The 20,441-nt window shown below is 48.3% G+C and overlaps 1 protein-coding gene across 3 annotated transcripts in view; it reads left to right on the forward strand.

The window, feature by feature from the left end:
* The window catches only part of VAV1 (vav guanine nucleotide exchange factor 1), an 84,716-nt gene that overhangs the window by 49,718 nt on the left and 14,557 nt on the right, over positions 1-20,441 (forward strand). The window contains exons 4-21 of one of the 3 annotated variants that reach the window (XM_055240210.2): positions 76-144; positions 450-558; positions 648-743; positions 3,456-3,524; positions 3,706-3,809; positions 5,015-5,114; positions 6,520-6,615; positions 6,864-6,932; positions 7,066-7,152; positions 7,255-7,340; positions 8,225-8,357; positions 10,191-10,300; positions 11,281-11,382; positions 11,595-11,692; positions 11,778-11,800; positions 11,975-12,020; positions 14,532-14,668; positions 15,073-15,138. In XM_055240210.2, coding sequence (XP_055096185.2) covers positions 76-144; positions 450-558; positions 648-743; positions 3,456-3,524; positions 3,706-3,809; positions 5,015-5,114; positions 6,520-6,615; positions 6,864-6,932; positions 7,066-7,152; positions 7,255-7,340; positions 8,225-8,357; positions 10,191-10,300; positions 11,281-11,382; positions 11,595-11,692; positions 11,778-11,800; positions 11,975-12,020; positions 14,532-14,668; positions 15,073-15,138 — 1,600 coding nt within the window. The remainder of the gene's footprint in view (positions 1-75; positions 145-449; positions 559-647; positions 744-3,455; positions 3,525-3,705; positions 3,810-5,014; positions 5,115-6,519; positions 6,616-6,863; positions 6,933-7,065; positions 7,153-7,254; positions 7,341-8,224; positions 8,358-10,190; positions 10,301-11,280; positions 11,383-11,594; positions 11,693-11,777; positions 11,801-11,974; positions 12,021-14,531; positions 14,669-15,072; positions 15,139-20,441) is intronic. The other 2 variants (XM_055240211.1, XM_055240212.1) reach the window with 2 other exon arrangements.

Consider the following 20,441-nt stretch of genomic DNA (forward strand, 5'->3'; position numbering starts at 1 on the left):
CAGTCCTCTCCCTCCCTGAAGCCCCACTTCTACCCAGCCTCCAGGCCCCTGGCTCACACCCTCCTGACCCCCCAGGCCCTTCCCCACCGAGGAGGAGAGTGTAGGTGATGAAGACATCTACAGCGGCCTGTCCGACCAGATCGAGTGAGTGCTCAGGCCTGTGGCCGTACAGCTCACTGGAGCACCGTCCTGGGGGTGGAGGGTCTGAGGGGACATGGCCTTGCCCTCCGGGAAATAAGGTCATACCCTGGTGTCTGGGGCACACAACCTTGCCTGGGAGTCTGGGGAGACACAGCCCTGCCCTGGAGTCTTGGGGGACATGGCCTGCCCTTGGGGTCTGAGGTCCCACCCTGGGAGTCTTGAGGGGACAAAGCCCTGCCCTGGGGTCTGAGGGGACCCTGCTCTGATCTGGGAGAGGTCCGAGGGATCCCTGACCTCACAACCCACAGCGACACGGTGGAGGAGGATGAGGACCTGTATGACTGCGTGGAGAATGAGGAGGCGGAAGGCGACGAGATCTATGAGGACCTCATGCGCTCGGAGCCCGTGTCCATGCCGGTGCGTGAGGTGGAGGGTCGGGCCTGGGGAGGGCGCGGGTGGGGGGCAGCCCCAGGCCCCCCAACACCGGCCTCTCCCCTCCCTCTCAGCCCAAGATGACAGAGTATGACAAGCGCTGCTGCTGCCTGCGGGAGATCCAGCAGACGGAGGAGAAGTACACGGACACGCTGGGCTCCATCCAGCAGGTGGGCACCCGCGGGAGCTGGGCCGGCAGGTGCACGTCCACCTGTCCGGCCGCTCTGGACAACTGAGGCTTTTCCTGCCCCCATCGCTTTTCCTTTCTGTGACTGTCTCCGTCTCTGAGTTTCTCTGACTTACATATGTATATATAAATATGAGTCTGACATATATATATATATATACATATATATATATATAATATAGGACACTGCCTGCAGGAGCAGTCAAAAAAACAAAAACAAACAAAATAAATACAAAATTTAAAAATATAAATATATTAAACATATACATAAATAGAAAATATATAAATATATACAAAGTATATAAATACATAAATATAAACATATAATGTGTATAAAATATAAATATATGATATATGATATTTATAAGATATAAAATATATAGTTTTTTATATAGAGCTATATGTAAATATTATATACAATATATAAATATATGACATATAAATAATATGTAGATATATTGATATAGGTATATATCTTTTTATATAGATATATATTTTTAATACACCAGATATATATCCATATGTAGATATATATCTTTATATATCTTATATACATATTAGATATATCTGTTTATCTATTTATCTATCTTTTTTTTTTTTTGAGACAGGATTTCTCTCTCATTGCCCAGGCTAGAGGGCAATGGCATGCTCTCGCTTTACTACAATCTCTGCTTACCAGGCTCAAGCAATCCTTCTGCTTCAGCCTCCCAAGTAGCTGGGATTACAGGCATGCACCACCATGCTCAACTAATTTTTGTATTTTTAATAGAGACGAGGTTTCTTTTTTTTTTTTTTTTTTTTTTGAGATGACGTCTTTCTCTGTCCCCCAGGCTGGAGTGCAGTGGCGCGATCTCGGCTCACTGCAAGCTCCGCCTCCCGGGTTCACGCCATTCTCCTGCCTCAGCCTCCCAAGTAGCTGGGACTATAGGCACCCGCCAACATGCCCGGCTAATTTTTTGTATTTTTAGTAGAGACGGGGTTTCACCGTTTTAGCCAGAATGGTCTCGATCTCCTGACCTTGTGATCCGCCCGCCTGGGCCTCCCAAAGTGCTGGGATTACAGGCGTGAGCCACTGTGCCTGGCTTATATATCTATCTTTTAAAGATATATATCGTTATTTAAAGATATATATAAAGTATATATATATTATATATATATATTTTTGCTATATTACCCAGGCTGGTCTCAAACTCCTGGGCTCAAGCAATCCTCCTGTGATCCAAGCCCTTTGGGAGGCTGCACTGGGCCCTCTTCCTCTTGTCTCTCTGTCTCTCTCTTTATCTGTCACTCTGTCTCTTTTTCCCTCTGAGTCTCCTCTCGCTACTTTCTTCCTCCGTGTGTCATTCTCTCCTTTGTAGCTCTTTATCCCAGGCTCAGTCTTTTTCTGTATCCTCACCTCTCCATTTCTTTTAAAAATAGCTTTATTGAGATTTCATTAATATACATATAATCCACCCATTTAGAGTATACAGTTCAATGGTTTTTGGCATACACACAAGATTATGCAGTCATCACCACTGTCTAATTTTGGAAGATTTTCATTTGTTTTGTTTTGATCTTTTTTGTTTCTTTTGTTTTGATTTGTTTTGTTTTGAAATGGGGTCTGGCTCTCCCATCCAGGCTGCAGTGCAGTGGCATGATCATAGTTCACTGCAGCCTCGAACTCCTGGGCTCAAGTGATCCTCCTGCCTTAACCTCCTGAGGAGCTGGGGCTACAGGTGCATGCCACCACGCCCTGCTTAATTCTTTAATTTTTTTTTTGTAGATATGGGGTCTTGCTATGTTGCCCAGGCTGGTTTCCTACTCCTGGTCTCAAGTGATCCTCCTGCCTTGGCCTCCCAAAGTGTTGGGATTACGGGTGTGAGCCACCACTCCTGGCCTTAATTTTAGAACATTTTCATCATCTCCCAAAGAAACCCCAAACTCTTTAGCTGTTCCCCTTCAATCTCTTATGTTCCCCCAGCCCATGGCAACCACGAGCTTACTCCCTGTCTCTGTGGATTGCCCTCTTCTGGACATTTCATATAAAGGGCATCACATAATATGTGGTTTATATGTGTCTGGCTTCTTTTGCTGAGCAGTGTTTTCAAGGTTCATCCACGTTGTAGCCTGTGTCAGAGCTTCATTCCTTTTCATGGCGGAATAATATTCCATTGTATGGATGGACCACATTTTTTTTTTCTTTTTTGAGACAGAGTCGCCCAGGCTGGAGTGCAGTGGCATGATCTCTGCTCACTGCAACCTCTGCCATCCAGGTTCAAGTGATTCTCCTGCTTCAGCCTCTTGAGTAGCTGTGATTACAAGCACCTGCCACCATGCCCAGCTAATTTTTGTAGTTTTAGTAGAGATGGGGTTTCACCATCTTGGCCAGGCTGGTCTTGAACTCCTGACCTCGTGATCGACCCGCCTCAGCCTCCCAAAGTGCTGGGATTACAGGCATGAGCCACCGTGCCTGGCCGGACCACATTTTAAACACCCATTCACCCATTGATAAGCATTTTGGTTGTTTCCGCTTTGGGATTATCATGAATAATTTCACTGTGAACATTCTTGTACAAGTTTTTGTGTGGACACGCTCCCGCTCTTTATCTCCCTCTCTCTATCTCCCTCTCTCTGTCTCCTTCCCCTGTCTCTCTGCGACTGGTCTGGAGGAGGGAATCTTATCTTCCGTCATCTTTCTCTCCCTTCCCGGCAGCATTTCTTGAAGCCCCTGCAACGGTTCCTGAAACCTCAAGACATTGAGATAATCTTTATCAACATTGAGGTGAGCCAGCCGATCCCCAGCCCTCTTGGGTCTGTCTAGTGCGGATATCCTGCTGCCCCTACCTGTCCCTGGATTACGGGGGTTGGGAGTTGAGCAGCATGGGGCGAGTGGGTGACCCTTTCCTACCTGGTCCCCTGAGCCCTGGGCTCTGGTCCCAGCCCTCACCCTTCCTTCCGAGTAGGACCTGCTTCGTGTTCATACTCACTTCCTAAAGGAGATGAAGGACGCCCTGGGCACCCCTGGCGCAGCCAATCTCTACCAGGTCTTCATCAAATACAAGGAGAGGTGAGACCCAGCTGGCCAGACTGAAGCTCTAGGGTCACTCTGCCTTGCCTAGGCTGGGCATTCGAGAGATCTTACCCTCAGACACCACTGGATGGGGAGGACTTTGTGCTGTGTGCTCATGGGCAAGGGGCTGCCCGTCTCTGGTTCAATCTCCAGCTCTGCTGTGTGGCACTGGGTAGTCACTTAACCTCTCTGTGCTTCTGCTTCCTCATCTGTACATCAGTGGGTCACAGGAATGTGCCTCCTAGGCTGGTGGTGAGGGTTGACTATACGGATGCACACAGGGCCTGGCACATAGTAGATGCTCAATAAGTATTTGTTAAATGAAGGAACATTGGCCAGGTGTGGTGGCTCATGCCTGTAATCCCAGCACTTTGGGAGGCTGAGGCAGGTGGATCATTTGAGGTCAGGAGTTCAAGACCAGGCTGGCCAGTATGGTGAAACCCTGTCTCCATCGCCTAAAAATACAACTAAAATACAACTAAAAATACAAAAAAACAATTAGCTGGGCATAGTGGCGTGCGCCTGTAATCCCAGTTACTCAAGAGAATTGCTTGAGAATTGGAGGTTGCAGTGAGTCAAGATCACACCACTGGACTCCAGCCTGGGCGGCAGAGCAAGACTCTGTCTCAAAAATAAAAATAGGCCAGGCGTGGTGGCTCACGCCTGTAATTCCAGCAGTTTGGGAGGCCGAGGAGGGCGGATCACTTGAGGTCAGGAGTTCGAGATCAGCCTGGCCAACATAGCAAAACCCCGTCTCTACTAAAAATACAAAAATTAGCTAGGCATGGTGGCAGGCGCCTGTAATCCCAGCTACTCGGGAGGCTGAAGCAGGAGAATCACTTGAACCCGGGAGGTGGAGGTTGCAGTGAGCCGAGATCGCACCACTGTACTCCAGCCTGGGCGACAAGCGTGAAACTCTGTCTTAAAAATAAATAAATAAATAAAATAAAATAAAATAAAAAATAAATAAACATTGGGCAGAGACAATACCAGGTACTATGGTGAAATTACTGTAGCATTAAATGAGATAATGCTACAATAGCCTCACGTGGAGATGCTATTGTTATGCCCACTTCACAGATGGAGAAACTGAGACTCAGGTTTCTTCTCCAGCTGGGAAGAGCAAGGCCAGGGCTGACGCCAGCCTCTGCCTGACCTTGATGCCAGCCACCCTTACCTGGTGGCCTGTCCTCTCCCTGTAGGTTCCTCGTCTATGGCCGCTACTGCAGCCAGGTGGAGTCAGCCAGCAAACACCTGGACCGTGTGGCCGCAGCCCGGGAGGACGTGCAGATGAAGCTGGAGGTGGGGGCCGGACCACTTCTGGGGGGCCTCTCCCACTCCTCCGCAGGCCCTGGGGGCAGCAGGGAGGACACTGAGTTGCAGAGGGTCCACTTTCTGCTGCAGCCCAGCCAGGGATCCATCAAAGGCCTAGGGAGGGAGGTACTAGCCAGCCAAGCAGAGGAAATGGAGAAGAACAGAAATGGGCTGGCCCTGGGTCTGGGCTGGCCCTGGGTCTGGGCTGACCCCCGATATCAGGGTGAAGTCCTGACCCTGAAGTGAGCTCTGATCTCACACTGAACCCCAGCCCTGGGCTGAGCCCTAGCACTGATTGTACCCCAAGTCTGGGCTGAGCTCCCACTTCTCACTGAACCCCAATTCCAACCAACCCCTGATCCCAGGCTGAACCTGATCTTGAATTGAACTTCAACCTGGATCTGTTTGTCTGGTGGAAACACAGACAGGGCAGGGGTGGTGAGGAGGGGGGCTCTCCAGACCTGTCCCTCTCCCCATCTCCAGCCCCCCTCAGCAGGCAGAATAATAGACCGCTATCCCAGGCAGCATTTGCCACATTCCAGTGTTTTTAGTTTTTGTTTGTTTGTTTGTTTTGAGACAGGGTCTCATTCTGTCCCCCAAGCTGGAGTGCAGTGGCACGATCATAACTCACCGCAGCCTCGACCTCCTGGACTCAAGCAATCCTCCCAAGTCCTACCTTGGTCTGCTGAGTAGCTGGGACTACAGATGCATGCCACCATTCCTGGCTAATTTTTGTGTTTTTGTTTTGTTTTGTTTTGTTTTGTTTTGTTTTTAGTTATAGGGTTTCACCATGTTGTCCAGGGTGGTCTCAAACTCCTGGGCTCAAGTGATTCACCCACCTCAGCCTCTCAATCAAAGAGCTAGGATTACAGGAGTGAGCAATCGTGCCCAGCCTCTTCCGGTTGCTTTTGTTTGTTTGTTTGTTTGTTTTTTGAGATGGAGTCTCCCTCTGTCACCCAGGTTGGAGTGCAGTGGTGTGATCTCAGCTCAATGCCATCTCTGCCTCCTGGGTTCAAGCAATTCTCCTGCCTCAGTCTCCTGAGTAGCTGGGATTGCAGGAGTCCGCCACCAGGCTAGCTATTTTTTTTTTTTTTCATAGCAGAGACGGGATTTCCCCATGTTGGCCAGGCTGGTCTTGAACTCCTGACCTCAAGTGATCCTCCCACCTCGGCCTCCCAAAGTTCCTTCCAGTGGTTCTCAAGCTGCCCCCACCTCATGGAGACCTTTCCCTGTTTCCTTGGGGGCAGATCTGATGCTTTGGCCTCTAGAAAAATCCCCACGGCTCTGGGGTGGAGAGCTGCCCACGTATTTATTCAAATCTATCTGCACCCACCCTGCAACTGGCTCTTGCTGGGACCTGCCTCAGTTTCCCCATTGTTCTCTGATTCCCCAGGAATGTTCTCAGCGAGCCAACAACGGGAGGTTCACCCTGCGGGACCTGCTCATGGTGCCTATGCAGCGAGTTCTCAAGTATCACCTCCTTCTCCAGGTGCCGGGCACATCCCTGAGGCGTGGGCTCCACGTACCTACCCTCCTGTGTCTATAAAAGTGGGGACGGGGCTGGCTTCTGGGGGTTGGGTCTCTAGGACGCTCAGGGATGGGTCACTGGGGTCCTGTCTCAGCCTCCAGGGTCAGCAGTACGATGCAGGAGCTGGTGAGCTAGCATTGTTTGGAAGGCCCTCCCCCCAGGGAGAAGGGGAGGGGCCCAGGTGACGTCTGACGTCTTGGTTCTCTCAGGAGCTGGTGAAACACACGCAGGAGGCGATGGAGAAGGAGAACCTGCGGCTGGCCCTGGATGCTATGAGGGTGAGTGGGTGTAGGGTGCTGGTGACTCACCTGCTGCGGACACCCTCCTGGTGGGGCTGATCCTCTAGCCCGGGTTAGGTAGGATCCTGGGTCGGCTGTTGGGGAACCAGGTTCACCCCTGCCCCCTCCCCAGGACCTGGCTCAGTGCGTGAACGAGGTCAAGCGAGACAACGAGACACTGCGGCAGATCACCAATTTCCAGCTGTCCATTGAGAATCTGGTGAGGCGGTGGAGCCAGGTGGACCAGGGGTGTGGCCACGTGGGGAGGGTGTCTGGCTCCTTTCTTGGGAGACCCTTGCTAGACCCCCTGCCTGCTGCATAGGACCAGTCTCTGGCTCACTATGGCCGGCCCAAGATCGACGGGGAGCTCAAGATCACGTCGGTGGAACGGCGCTCCAAGATGGACAGGTGGGTGGAGTCAACATGGATCTGGGATGGAGCCCGGGCAAAGGGGTGGGGCCAGGCTCCTAGATGGGTAGGTAGGTGGAGTCAACACAGATCTGGGTGGAGCCTGGGCAGGGGCGGAGCCAGGCTTCTAGATAGGCAGATGGGTGGAGTCAACACGGATCTGGGAGGAGCCTGGGCAGGGATGGTGCCAGGCTCCTAGATGAGCAGGTGGGAGGAGTCAACACAGATCTGGGTGGAGCCTGGGCAAGGTGGGGGCCAGGCTCCTAGATGAGCAGGTGGGTGGAGTCAACACAGATCTGGGTGGAGCCCGGGCAAGGTGGGGGCCAGGCTCCTAGATGGGTAGGTGAGTGGAGCAAACCGTATCTGTGGTGGAGCCTGGGTAGGGATGGGGCCAGGTTTCTAGATAGGCAGTTGGGTGGAATCAACACAGGTCTGGGGAGGAGCCTGGATAGGGGCGTGGCCAGGCTCCTAGACGGACAGGTGGGTGGAGCCAACACAGATCTGGGGTGGAGCCTGGGTAGGGGTGGGGCCAGGTTCTTACGTAGACTTGTAGGTGGAATTAAGATGAATTTGGGGAGGGACCTGAGTGGGGGTGAGGCAAGGTTTCTAGACAGACAGGTGGTAGACCCATCCCGAGAAGGCGGTGGAGCCTTGATGGACAGGCAGGACAGGGCCAGCGAGGGGTATGGGTGGAGCGAAGACTGACAGGCAGTAGGGCCAACGCGGATCACGTGGGTGAAGTCAGGATGGAAAGGTGGGCATGGCCAAGTTGGCCAAGGAGGAGGAGAAGGGCAGGGTGGGATCAGGATGTGGAGGAACTGGTCAGAGAGCTGATGGGGACAGTTGGGAAGAGCCAGACAGGAATGCCTTATCCATCCTTCCAGGTACGCCTTCCTGCTCGACAAAGCTCTGCTCATCTGTAAGCGCCGGGGAGACTCCTATGACCTCAAGGACTTTGTGAACCTGCACAGCTTCCAGGTTCGGGATGACTCTTCAGGAGACCGAGACAACAAGAAGGTGGGGCTTTGACGCCAGAACTATGGGGTCCTCCACGCAGTCGGCAGCTTAGCCCTCTCCTCTTGGGCATGCGCCTGTTTGCCAGACTATATCTACATGGAAGTGTGTTAATCCACTCAACAGGTGTTTGTTTGTTTGTTTGTTTTGTTTTGTTTTGTTTTTTAAGATGGAGTCTCGCTCTGTCGCCAGGCCAGAGTGCAGTGGCGCAATCTCGGCTCACCGCAACCTCCGCCTCCTGGGTTCAAGCCATTCTCCTGGCTCAGTCTCCCGAGTAGTGGGGACTACAGGCACACACCACCACGCCCAGCTAATCTTTGTATTTTTAGTAGAGATGGGATTTCACCATGTTGGCCAGGATGGTCTCGATTTCTTGACCCCGTGATCCATCTGCCTCGGCCTCCCAAAGTGCTGGGATTATAAGTGTGAGCCCACTCAACAGTTTTTAAATTGAGCACCTACTATATCCAGGGCACTCTTCTGGGCACTAGGACTAAAATGGAAAGCAAGAGTTTTCATTTTGTTTGTTTGTCTGTTTGTTTTTCTTTTCTTTTTTTTTTTTTTTGAGACAGTCTTACTTTGTCGTTCAGGCTGGAGTGCAGTGGCACGATCTCGGCTCACTGCAACCTCCGGCTCCCAGGCTGAAGCAATTCTCCTGCCTCAGCCTCCTGAGTAGCTGGGATTACGGGCACCCACCACCATGCCTAGCTAAATTTTGTATTTTTAGTAGAGACGAGGTTTCACCATGTTGGCCAGGCTGGTCTCAAACTCCTGACCTCAAGTGATCTGCCCATCCTGGCCTCCCAAAGTGCTGGGATTACAAGCGTGAGCCACTGTGCCCGGCTTATTTTATTTCTTGTATGGTACTTGCATTCTTATGGGATGCTTTCTACAAAGAAAAGTAGATGGCTGGGTGCAGTGGCTCATGCCTGTGATCCCAGTACTTTGGGAGGCCGAGGTGGGAGAATCGCTTGAGCCCAGGAGTTTGAGATCAGCCTGGGCAACATAGGGAGATCCCCGTCTCTACAAAACATTAAAAAAAAAAAATTTAGCTGGGCTTGGTGGCACATGCCTGTAGCCCTAGCTACATGGGAGGCTGAGGTGGGAGGATTGCCTGTGGCTAGGAGTTGGAGGCTGCAGTGAGCTATGATTGCACTACAGCTGGGACCACAGAGTGAGACCCTGTCTCTATTAAAAAATAAATGAATAAAACAGGAGATGTGGCTGTGGTAGGTGAGGGTGGGAGGGGGAGCTATCTTACCTCCATTATTCAGGGACATTCTCCGTGGAAGTGACATCTGAGCTGAGACCCCTCTCCCTCTCGGCTCTTCCTTACTTCCTTCTGCTTTTTCTCCTGTGAACTCTTCGCTTTAGTTTTTCCCCTGGAGTTCCCCCGTGCTCTGGTCTGTGGCTTCTCTATTTCTTTTTTTGAGACAGAGTCTCGCTCTGTCACCAGGCTGGAGCTCTGGGGACCACATCCTATTCACTGCTCTGTCCCCAGCTCCTAGCAGTGTCTGTTTCTCAGCAGGCGCTGCACCAATGCTTTGTTGAACAGACAAATCAATGATGAGTGGCATGCTGTGTCTGGTGTGTGCTTCTGCAAAGGGATGTGTGTGTGTGTGCGTGCGTGTGCACGCGTGCGTGTGTGGTTTTGGGTTTATGGTTGTGTATTTGGATATCCTAGAAAGCCCTTTTACAAGGATATCCATGCATGGTGCTAGGGGCATAGAGACTGTCATGGGCTTTCTTGTTCCTTACAGAGGGAGGGGTGGGTGGGTGTGTGCTCCCACCCTCTGCAGGGGCAGTGCCTTCAGTCTGAGCTCTGCTTCCCTGCAGTGGAGCCACATGTTCCTCCTGATCGAGGACCAAGGTGCCCAGGGCTATGAGCTGTTCTTCAAGACAAGAGAATTGAAGAAGAAGTGGATGGAGCAGTTTGAGATGGCCATGTGAGTCCCCGTCTTCCTCCCTCTTTCTGTCCCCAGAGGGGCAGGGGCTGGGAAGGAGGAAGGTGCTCTAGTCCCTACTCTGTCCTGACATGCCATGGGACCACTCTGAACCGCAGTGTCTTCATTTGGGAAATAAGAGGGACAGGCCCAAGGCTGTCTTCATCCTTGGAATGCAGGGGTTGTGTGCAGCTACCAGCCCAGACTCTTCTCCTTTCCTCCTCCTCTTTCTTGTTCTCCTCTCCTCTTCCTCTCATCCTCCTGGTTTGCTTCCTGCCCCTCCTCCTCCTCTTTCTCCTTCTCCTTTCCTCCTCTTCTTTCCTCCTCCTCCCCTTCCTCTTCTTCTTCCTTCTCCTCTCCTTCCTCCCGTTCCTCCTCCTCTCCTTCCTCCTCTTCCTCTTCCTCCTATTCCTCCTCCGCCTCTTCTTCCTCCTCCTCCCTTTCCTCCCCTTCTTCCTCTTCCTCCTCTTCCTGCTCTTCTTCCTCCTCCTCCCTTTCCTCCTCTTCCTCTTCTTCCTCTTCCTCCTCCTCCTTCTTTTCCCCCTCTTCCTCCTCTTCCACTTTTGTCTTCTCCTTCTCCTTTTTATTTGAGGCAAAATTTCCACAACAAAAATCTGACAATTTCAAAGTGTACGATCGTATGGCATTTTGTACACTAACAGTGTTGTGCAACCATCACCTCTATCCAGTTTCAAAACCTTTTCATCAGCCCAAAGGAGACCTCATACTCATTAAGCATTCACTCCCAATTCCCCGCTCTCCAAGCCCCTGGAAACTCCTAACCTGCTTTCTCTTTCTCCCAATGTGCATGGCAGCACGATTCAGTGTGGCCAAAGTGTGGAAACGACCCAAACATCAATCGATGAATGAGTGGACATGCAAAATGTGGTCTGTTCATACCATGGAATAGTATTCGGCCATAAAAAGGAATAAAATACTGGCTTTTTTTTTTTTTTTTTTTTTTTTTAATTTTCCCCTGTCAGCTCCAACATCTACCCGGAGAATGCCGCTGCCAACGGGCATGACTTCCAGATGTTCTCCTTTGAGGAGACCACGTCCTGCAGGGCCTGTCAGATGCTGCTTAGGTGAGAATCTGGGAGGAGGGTCCTGCATGCTGGGGTCCTCCAGTAGTTGGTCCCCTAAATTGGGAGATGGGGGGTCCCTACTTTGATCTTCTGCTTCTCCGTCACTCTCCTGATCTAAAGAGAACCCAAGGGGTCCCTTTATGTTTTTAGCAGAATATTTGGCCCTGTCTGTAAGGTCACTCACTCTTCTTTACGTGTCCCCTGCATCTCAGAGGTACCTTCTATCAGGGCTACCGCTGCCATCGGTGCCGGGCACCTGCACACAAGGAGTGTCTGGGGAGGGTCCCTCCATGTGGCCGACATGGTCAAGGTATGAGTAGGAGGGAGGCTGGGAGGTGAGCTTGGTTCTCTGTGGAGGATCTCCCATTCTCACCATTTCCTTTACCCTTCCGTAGATTTCCCAGGAACTATGAAGAAGGTAAGACTTTCCCATGGTCCTTCCTGTGCACCGCAAATAATGGGTGACAGTGCGGGGAGGACCCAGGACATCCTGGAACTGGGCATGATCCTTTGTGGGGTGAGGACAATGAGGGGGCCTACAAGCCCCCAGGCTGGGCATAGGTAGACAGGCTTTCTTTGCTTCTCCTTCCAGGACAAACTACATCGCAGGGCTCAGGACAAAAAGAGGAATGAGCTGGGTGAGTTGGCAGGGGGTGCTGTGTGGGGGCAGGAGGAAAATTCATCTCTATTGATGTTGACCCGGGGACAGATCTCCATGATCATATTAACAGCCACACTGGGCTGAGTGCAACTGGCTCATACCTGTAATCTCAACAATTTGGGAGGCCAAGGCCGGAGGATGGCTTGAAGTCAGGTGCACACCACCACACCTGACTAATTTTTAATTTTTTTTAATAGAGATGGGGTCTTGCGACATTGCCCAGCCATACTGTATAAATTAAATCATACAGTATGTGCTTATTTTAATTAATTTATTTATTTATTTTTGGAGACGGAGTCTTGCTGTGTCACCCAGGCTGGAGTGCAGTGGTACGATCTTGGCTCACTACAACCTCCCCTCACAAGTTCAAGTTATTCTCCTGCCTCAGCCTCCCAAGTAGCTGGGACTACAGGCACATGTCACCACACTTGGCTAATTTTTGTATTTTTAGTAGAGACGGGGTTTCACCATGTTGGGAAGGCTGGTCTCAAACTCTTGACCTCAGGTGATCTGCCTGCTCGGCCTCCCAAAGTGCTGGGATTACAGGCATGAGCCACCGTGCCCAGCCTTAATTTAAAAAAATTTAAAAATATATGTATTTTTATTAAATATATAAAAATAACAATACATTATATTATTTAATAATATATTAATATTTAATTGATGCATAATAATGAAATAATTAATAATATATTATAATAATATATAATATACATATTAAATAATATATAAAATATATATTAAATAATATATAGTTATTAAAATATATTTTATATATATAATATATCTTTTTTTATTTTTAGAGGCAGGGTCTTGCTCTGTATCCCAGGCTAGAGTGCAGAGGCAGGAGTGTTCCACTTATATGCCATTTATATGACGTATAAATATATAACATAAGTCAGGTGTGGTGGTTCATGTCTGTGATCCCAGCACTTTGAGAGGCCAAGGCCAGGAGTTTGAGACCAGCCTGGGCAACATAACGAGACCCTGTGTCTACAAAAAATTTTTTAAAAATTAGCGGGGTTCCTGCTTCAGCCCAGGATTTCAAGGTTTCAGTGAGCCGTGATCACGCCACTGCACTCCAACCTGGGCAACAGAGCAAGATCCTGTTTCAAGAAAATAAAAAAATAAATATATGAAATCTATGAATGGGTATGTTTTCTTCTTACTATTACTTATTATGTAATTAGCAATAGTCAGTCAGCTTTCTTAGCAACAGTCAAAATTAGAAACAACCCAAATGTCCTTTGTACAATAGAATATATATATACATATATATATATACACACACACATACATGTATTTTATTGAGAGAGGAAATACATACTTTAAGATACGTAAAAATCAATAAATCTTAAGTATATGACTTAATAAATTTTATCCATACAACCAACAATCAAATAAAAATATAGAGCATTTCCATCCCTCCAGAACTGCACTGTCCAATATAAATTAATTAAAATGAAATCACCTTAAAAATTTTTTTACTTGCATTAGCCTTGAAGTTCTCAATAACTGCCTGTGGCTAGTCGCTACCATATTGGACATATCCATCACCACAGAAAGTTTTATCAGAAAGCACTGCTACTCACCTATCTCCCATAGGGAACCTCTATCACCTGACCTCTATCAGCATAGATTAATTTTGTCTGCTCTTAAGTTTTCTATAAATAAAATTATATAGCACATGCTTATTTCATCTGGTTTCTTTTATCTGACATAATGACGGTGAGATGCATTGATGTGATTGCCTGTAGCAATAGCTTGTTCCTTTTCATTGCTGTATGGTATTCCATTATGTGATGATATCACAATTTGTTTATTGATTGATCAACCTATTGAGGACATTTGGTTGGTTGCCAGTTTTGGGATATTGTGAATAAAGCTGCAACTTTTGAAGGACATTTTTGTTTGTTTGTTTGTTTTTTTGTTTTGTTTTGTTTTGAGACAGAGTCTCACTCCATCGCCCAGGCTGGAGTGCAGTGGCATGATCTCAGCTCACTGAAACCTCTGCCTCCTGGGAGTTCAAGTGATTCTCCTGCCTCAACCCCTCCCAAGTAGCTGGGATTACAGGCACCCACCACCACACCCGGCTAATTTCTGTAGTTTTAGTAGAGATGGGGTTTCACCACGTTGGCCAGTCTGGTCTCGAGCTCCTGACCTCAGGTGATCTTCCTGCCTCAGCCTCCCAAAGTGCTGGGATTACAGGTATGAGCCACCGTGCCCAGCCAGGACACATGTTTTCATTTCTCTTGGGTTGCTGGGTTACAGAGTAGGTACGATGTTTAGCTTCAGTAGATATTGCCAAATAGTTTTCCAAAGAGTATCCCCACCAGCAATGAGTGAGAATTCCAGTTGCTCCACCTCTTTGTCAACACTTAGTATTGCCAGTCTAAAAAGAAAAATTTTAGCCATTCTGGAGGGTGGCAAGATTCAGGGTTGAAAGTTGACTGCCAACCACCCTGTACTCCTGTACCCTGTCTTCCAGGTCTGCCCAAGATGGAGGTGTTTCAGGAATACTACGGGCTTCCTCCACCCCCTGGAGCCATTGGACCCTTCCTACGGCTCAACCCTGGAGACATTGTGGAGCTCACGAAGGCTGAGGCTGAACAGAACTGGTGGGAGGTACAGGCTGGGGCCACAGGAGTGATGGGGTGGGACCCAAGTGTAGGGTTATGGATTCATGTGGTCTCAGGGAGTTGGGTCATAGTTCCACCGTGCTCTGGAGGTGATGCCTGGGGAGTGGGGTAGGTAGACTGAGATTTCTGGGCATGGCTTTTCTGAGTGGGCCATCTTCCCAGGAAGTTAATACTCATTATCACCTCTCTGGGCTCTCCAGGCTATCCTGAGATACATGGACAAGCAGAGTGACCATTGAGCAGAGAGATGGACACACCCACACACACACACACACACACGCACACGAGTGATGGGGCAGGATCCATGTGTAGGGTTATGGGTTTAGATGGCAGGTGGGGTTATGGATCCTATAACCTCTCTGTTCCTGTTTTTGTCTCCTGGGTGTTTAGGGCAGGAATACATCTACTAATGAAATTGGCTGGTTTCCTTGTAACAGGGTGAAGCCCTACGTCCATGTGAGTGCCTCAAGTCTGAATGGAACAAGGGCAAGGGGTCCAGGGCGGGTCCTGTGAGGATGGGCAGACTTGGAAAGACACCCGTGGAGTTGGGGAGGGGGCTGCCCATCATGGCAGGTCTTTCTCCAACTCAAGGCTTTGCCCACCCCACCAACTGAGCCCAGAGAGGGGCCACCCTGGAAACAATGATTGATCTTTTTCTCTTTGATCATTTTCGTGTAAAGGTCCTTTCCTTCCTACATGAGTATGGTAGGGAGGAAGAAGCAGGGACCTAGAAGGTGGGCCTGCCCCTTGCTTCCTTCTGAGACACTGAATTGAGTTCTGTGAGAGCACTGTGGCCTCCATTGCCTGTGTCCTTGCCCTGCTCCTGGTGGACACACCTGTCCGCCCCAGCCTCTGCTGTTCTTCCAGTGTTCTCTGCTCGGTGGACACCTCACTCTTCATGATGACTTCACATCTCTTCCTCTCTCCCCAACCTCAGACGCCCCCTACCTCATTCACAGCAAATGACCCCACTGTCCACTTCACAGGCTGCAGAGGGAAATTCTCTCCAGTATTGGTTTTAACTTTATATTATTTCAGACTTCTAGCAAAGTTATGAGAATAATGCAAAGACCTCCCGTGTAGCCTTTACCCAGTTTCATCAGTCCTGTTACTGTTTTGTTCCATTTGCTCTGTCATTTCCTCTCTCTACCCACACATAGTATTTATTTTTCCTGGAAGAATTAAAAGTGAGTTTGCAGACGACGTTCCCCTTTACCCCTAAATGCTTCTTAAGAGCAAGAGCCTTCTTGTACATAACCAGAGCAAGATTTTAAAAGACACAAAATTCAACATTGACATTACATTATTATTTAATTCATAGCCTGTGTTTAAATGTTGCCAATTTCCCCAAAAATTTTATCAAAAATTTTTTTGTTCCTATGGTTTCTCCATTGTCAAGTTACAACAGGAGTTTCCAACTCCATCATTCTTTCCAAATTTATTAGCTGGTGTTCTGCTGCAAGGAAGAGTTGTTCCTTCTGCCCTCATCTGTCTGTCTGGCTATCTAGCTAGCTAGCTAGCTAGCTATCCGTCTATCTATCTAGCTAGCTATCTGTCTATATATCCATGCATCCATCATTTATCTGTATATCATCTATCTATCTATTTACCTATCATCTATTTGCCTATCACCTATCTACCCATTTATTATCTATCTATCTATCTATCTATCTATCTATCTATCTATCTATCTATCTATATGTCTATCTATCCATGTACCTACCCATCAATCCATCCATTCATCAATCAATTCTTCTATCCATCCATCCATCCATCCATCCATCATCTATCATCTGTCTATCTACTTATCAATACATTCATGATCTATTCATCCACCTACCATTTATCTATGTATCATCTGTCTGTGTATTATCTATCATCTATCTATTCACCGATCACCTCTCTATTTTTCACCTACCTATCTAACCATCTATTATCTGTCTCTTACCTATTTATTATAATTTCTCTCTCATCTATTCATTTATCATTTATTTATCACCTGTCTGTTTATCATCTGTCATCTATCCATCTACCTATTACCTATCTATCCATCTATTCTATCGATCTCTTAATTTTTTGTTTTGGAGAGAGGGTCTCATTCTGTCACCCAGGCTGGAGTGCAATGGTGTGATTTTAACTCACTGCAGCCTTGACCTCCTGGGCTCAAGCAATCCTCCCACCTCACCCTCCTGAGTAGCTAGGACCACAGATGCCAGCCATTATGCTCAGCTTTATTTATTTATTTATTTAAGATGGAGTTTCACTCGTTTCCCAGGCTGGAGTGCAGTGGGGTGATCTCGGCTCGTTGCAAACTCTGCCTTCCGGTTTCAAGTGATTTTCCTGCCTCAGCCTCCTGACTAGCTAGGATTACAGGCGCCCACCACCACGCCTGGCTAATTTTTGTATTTTTAGTAGGGATGGAGTTTCACCATGTTGGCCAGGCTGGTCTCAAACTCCTGACCTTGTGATCCGCCAGCCTCGGCCTCCCAAAGTGTTGGGATTGCAGGTGTGAGCCACTGCGCCCGGCCACAGCCATTTTTTTACACTTGATCTTAGCCAAAAGGCCGAGAAGCGATAACACAGCCATTTTTTTGTGTGTGATTTTTTTTTTTAGAGATGGGGTCTCACTATGTTGCCCAGGCTGGTCTTGAACTCCTGGGCTCATGCAATCCTCTCATAGAACATCCTTCTCTTTTTTCTTTTAAAAAATTGAGGTAAAATTTGCACAACATAAAACTGACCATTACAATGAAAAATTGGGAATACTGAGTAGCTGAGATTACAGGTGTGCACCACCACGCCTGGCTAATTTTTTGTATTTTTAGTAGAGATGGGATTTTACCATGTTGGTCAGGCTGACCTCGAACTCCTGACCTCAAACTCCTGACCTCAAATGATCTGCCTGCCTCAGCCTCCCAAAGTGCTGGGATTACAGGCATGAGCCACCATGCCTGGCTGGGTATGGTATTTTCTTTTGGAGTGATAAAAATGTTTTAGAACTAGATAGAGGTGGTGATTCCTCATTCATTTTATTATTATTATTTTTGATTATGGCAAAATATATAGAACATAAAAGTTAACAATGTAACCTTTTTTTTGGAGACAGGATCTCACTCTGTTGCTCAGGCTGGAGTGCAATGGTGCAATCTTGGCCCACTGCAGCCTCGCCTCCCAGGCTCAGGTGGTCCTCACACTTCAGCCTCCCAAGTAGCTGGGACTACAGGTGCATACCACCATGCCTGGCTAATTTTTTGTATTTTTCGTAGAGATGGGGTTTTGCCATGTTGCCCAGGCTGGTTTCGAACTTCTAGGTGCAAGTGATCCCCCTGCTTCAGCCTCCCAAAGCGCTGGGATTACAGGCGTGAGCCGCCACGCCTGGCCAACATAACCATTTTCTAAGGTACAGTTGAGTGGCATTAAGTACATTCACGGTGTTTTGCCACCATCATCACCACCATCATCTCCAGGACACTTTTCATCTTGCAGCACTCTGTACCTGTTAAACAGCAACCACCTATTCCCCTCTCCCAGCCCCTGACATTCACATTCTACTCTCCAGCTCTATGGATTTTCCTATCCTAAGTACCTCATCTAAGTGAAATCACACAGTATTTGTCCTTTGTGTCTAGCCTGTTTCACTTGGCATAATGTATTCAAGGCTCACCCATGTTGTGGATTGTGTCAGAATTTTCTTTTTCTTTTTTTTTTTTTTTGAGATGGAGTCTAACTCTGTCACCCAAGCTGGAGTGCAGTGGCACAATCTCGGCTCACTGCAAGCTCCGCCTCCCAGGTTCACGCCATTCTCCTGTCTCAACCTCCCGAGTAGCTGGGACTACAGGCACCCGCCACCACGCCTGGCTAATTTTTTTTTTTTTTTTTGTATTTTTTTAGTAGAGATGGGGTTTCACCGTGGTCTTGATCTCCTGACCTCGTGATCTGCCCGCCTCGGCCTCCCAAAGTGCTGGGATTACAAGCGTGAGCCACCGCACCCGGCCGGTTGCTTCAACTTTTGCGTGTTGTGAATAAAGCTGCTACGAACATGGGTGTGCAAATATCGTTTCAAATCCATGCTTTTCAGTTCCTTTCGGTATACACTCAGAAATGGGACGGCTGAGTCATATGGTAGTTCTAGTTTTTAATGTTTTGAGGAACCACCATACTATTTTTCTTTTCCTTTTTTTTTTCTTTTTTTTTTTGATAGGCAGTTTTGCTCTGTCCCCAGGCTGGAGTGCAATGGAACGATCTCGGCTCACTGCAACCTCCACCTCCCAGGTTCAAGCGATTCTCCTGCCTCAGCCTTCCAAGTAGCTAGGATTACAGGCATGCGTCACCACGCCTGGCTAATTTTTTGTATTTTTAGTAGAGATGGGGTTTTGCCATGTTGGTCAGGCTGGTCTTGAACTCCTGACCTCGTGATCTGACTGCTTCGGCCTCACAAAGTGCTGGGACTACAGGCGTGAGCCACCGTGTCCGGCACATACTGTTTTTCTTTTCTTTTTTTTTTTCTTTTTTTTTTTTTTTTGAGATGGAGTCTCGCTCTGTCGCCCAGGCCGGAATTCAGTGGCGCGATCTTGGCTCACTGCGGCTCCGCCCCCTGGGGTTCACGCCATTCTCCTGCCTCAGCCTCCCAAGTAGCTGGGACTACAGGCGCCCGCCACCACGCCCGGCTAATTTTTTGTATTTTTAGTAGAGACGGGGTTTCACCGTGTTAGCCAGGATGGTCTCGATCTCCTGACCTTGTGATCCACCCGCCTCGGCCTCTCAAAGTGCTGGGATTACAGGCTTGAGCCACCGCGCCCGGCCTCCACATACTGTTTTTCATAGTGCACCATTTTCCATTCCCACCAACAGTGCACAAGGGTTCCGATTTTTCCACATCCTTGCCAACATTTGCTACTTTGTGTTTTGTTTGTTGATTTGTTTTTGCCTTATAGTAGCTGTCCTAATTGTTTTAAGGTAGTGAAAGTGAGCACTTTAGGCGGGGCGCGGTGGCTCACGCCTGTTATCCCAACACTTTGGAAGGCCGAGGCGGGCGGATCACTTGAGGTCGGGAGTTCCAGACCAGCCTGACCAACATGGAAGAAACCCCATCCCTACTAAAAATACAAAATCAGCCGGGCGTGGTGACACACACCTGTAATCCCAGCTACTCAGGAGGCTGAGGCAGGAGAATCGCTTGAACCTGGGAGGCGGAGGTTGCTGTGAGCCAAGATCACGCCACTGCACTCCAGCCTGGGCAATAAGAGCAAAACTCTGTCTCAAAAAAAAAATAATAAATACATAAAATAAAAAAGAAAGTGAGCACTTTCACCCATATTTAGATGAGGGTTGGTAAACTTTTTCTGTAAAGAGCCAAAGAATAGTGTAAATATGCTCACCCTCCAGGGTCCTATATTGTTTTGCAACTCTTCAGTTCTGCCCTTGTAGTGCAAAAGTAGCTGTAGATAATCTGTAAATGATGTATAGATGTGGCTATGTTCCTATAAAGCATAATTCATGGGCACTGACAGGTGAGTTTCATATAATCTTCACAATCCCAAAAATATTCTTTTGGCTAGGCATGGTGGCTCATGCTTGTAATCCCAGCCCTTTGGGAGGCCAGGACAGGAGGATTACTTGAGGCCAGGAGTTTGAGACCGGCCTGGGAAACAAAGGGAGACCCTCCCCCTCATCTCCACAAAATTTTTAAAAAAATTAAAAATTAGCGGGTGTGGTGGTGCGTGCCTGTAGTCCCAGCTACTTGGGAGGCTGAGGTGAGA

The sequence above is a fragment of the Symphalangus syndactylus genome, chromosome 13, assembly GCF_028878055.3.
Source record: "Symphalangus syndactylus isolate Jambi chromosome 13, NHGRI_mSymSyn1-v2.1_pri, whole genome shotgun sequence".
Classification (NCBI taxonomy): Eukaryota; Metazoa; Chordata; class Mammalia; order Primates; family Hylobatidae; genus Symphalangus; species Symphalangus syndactylus.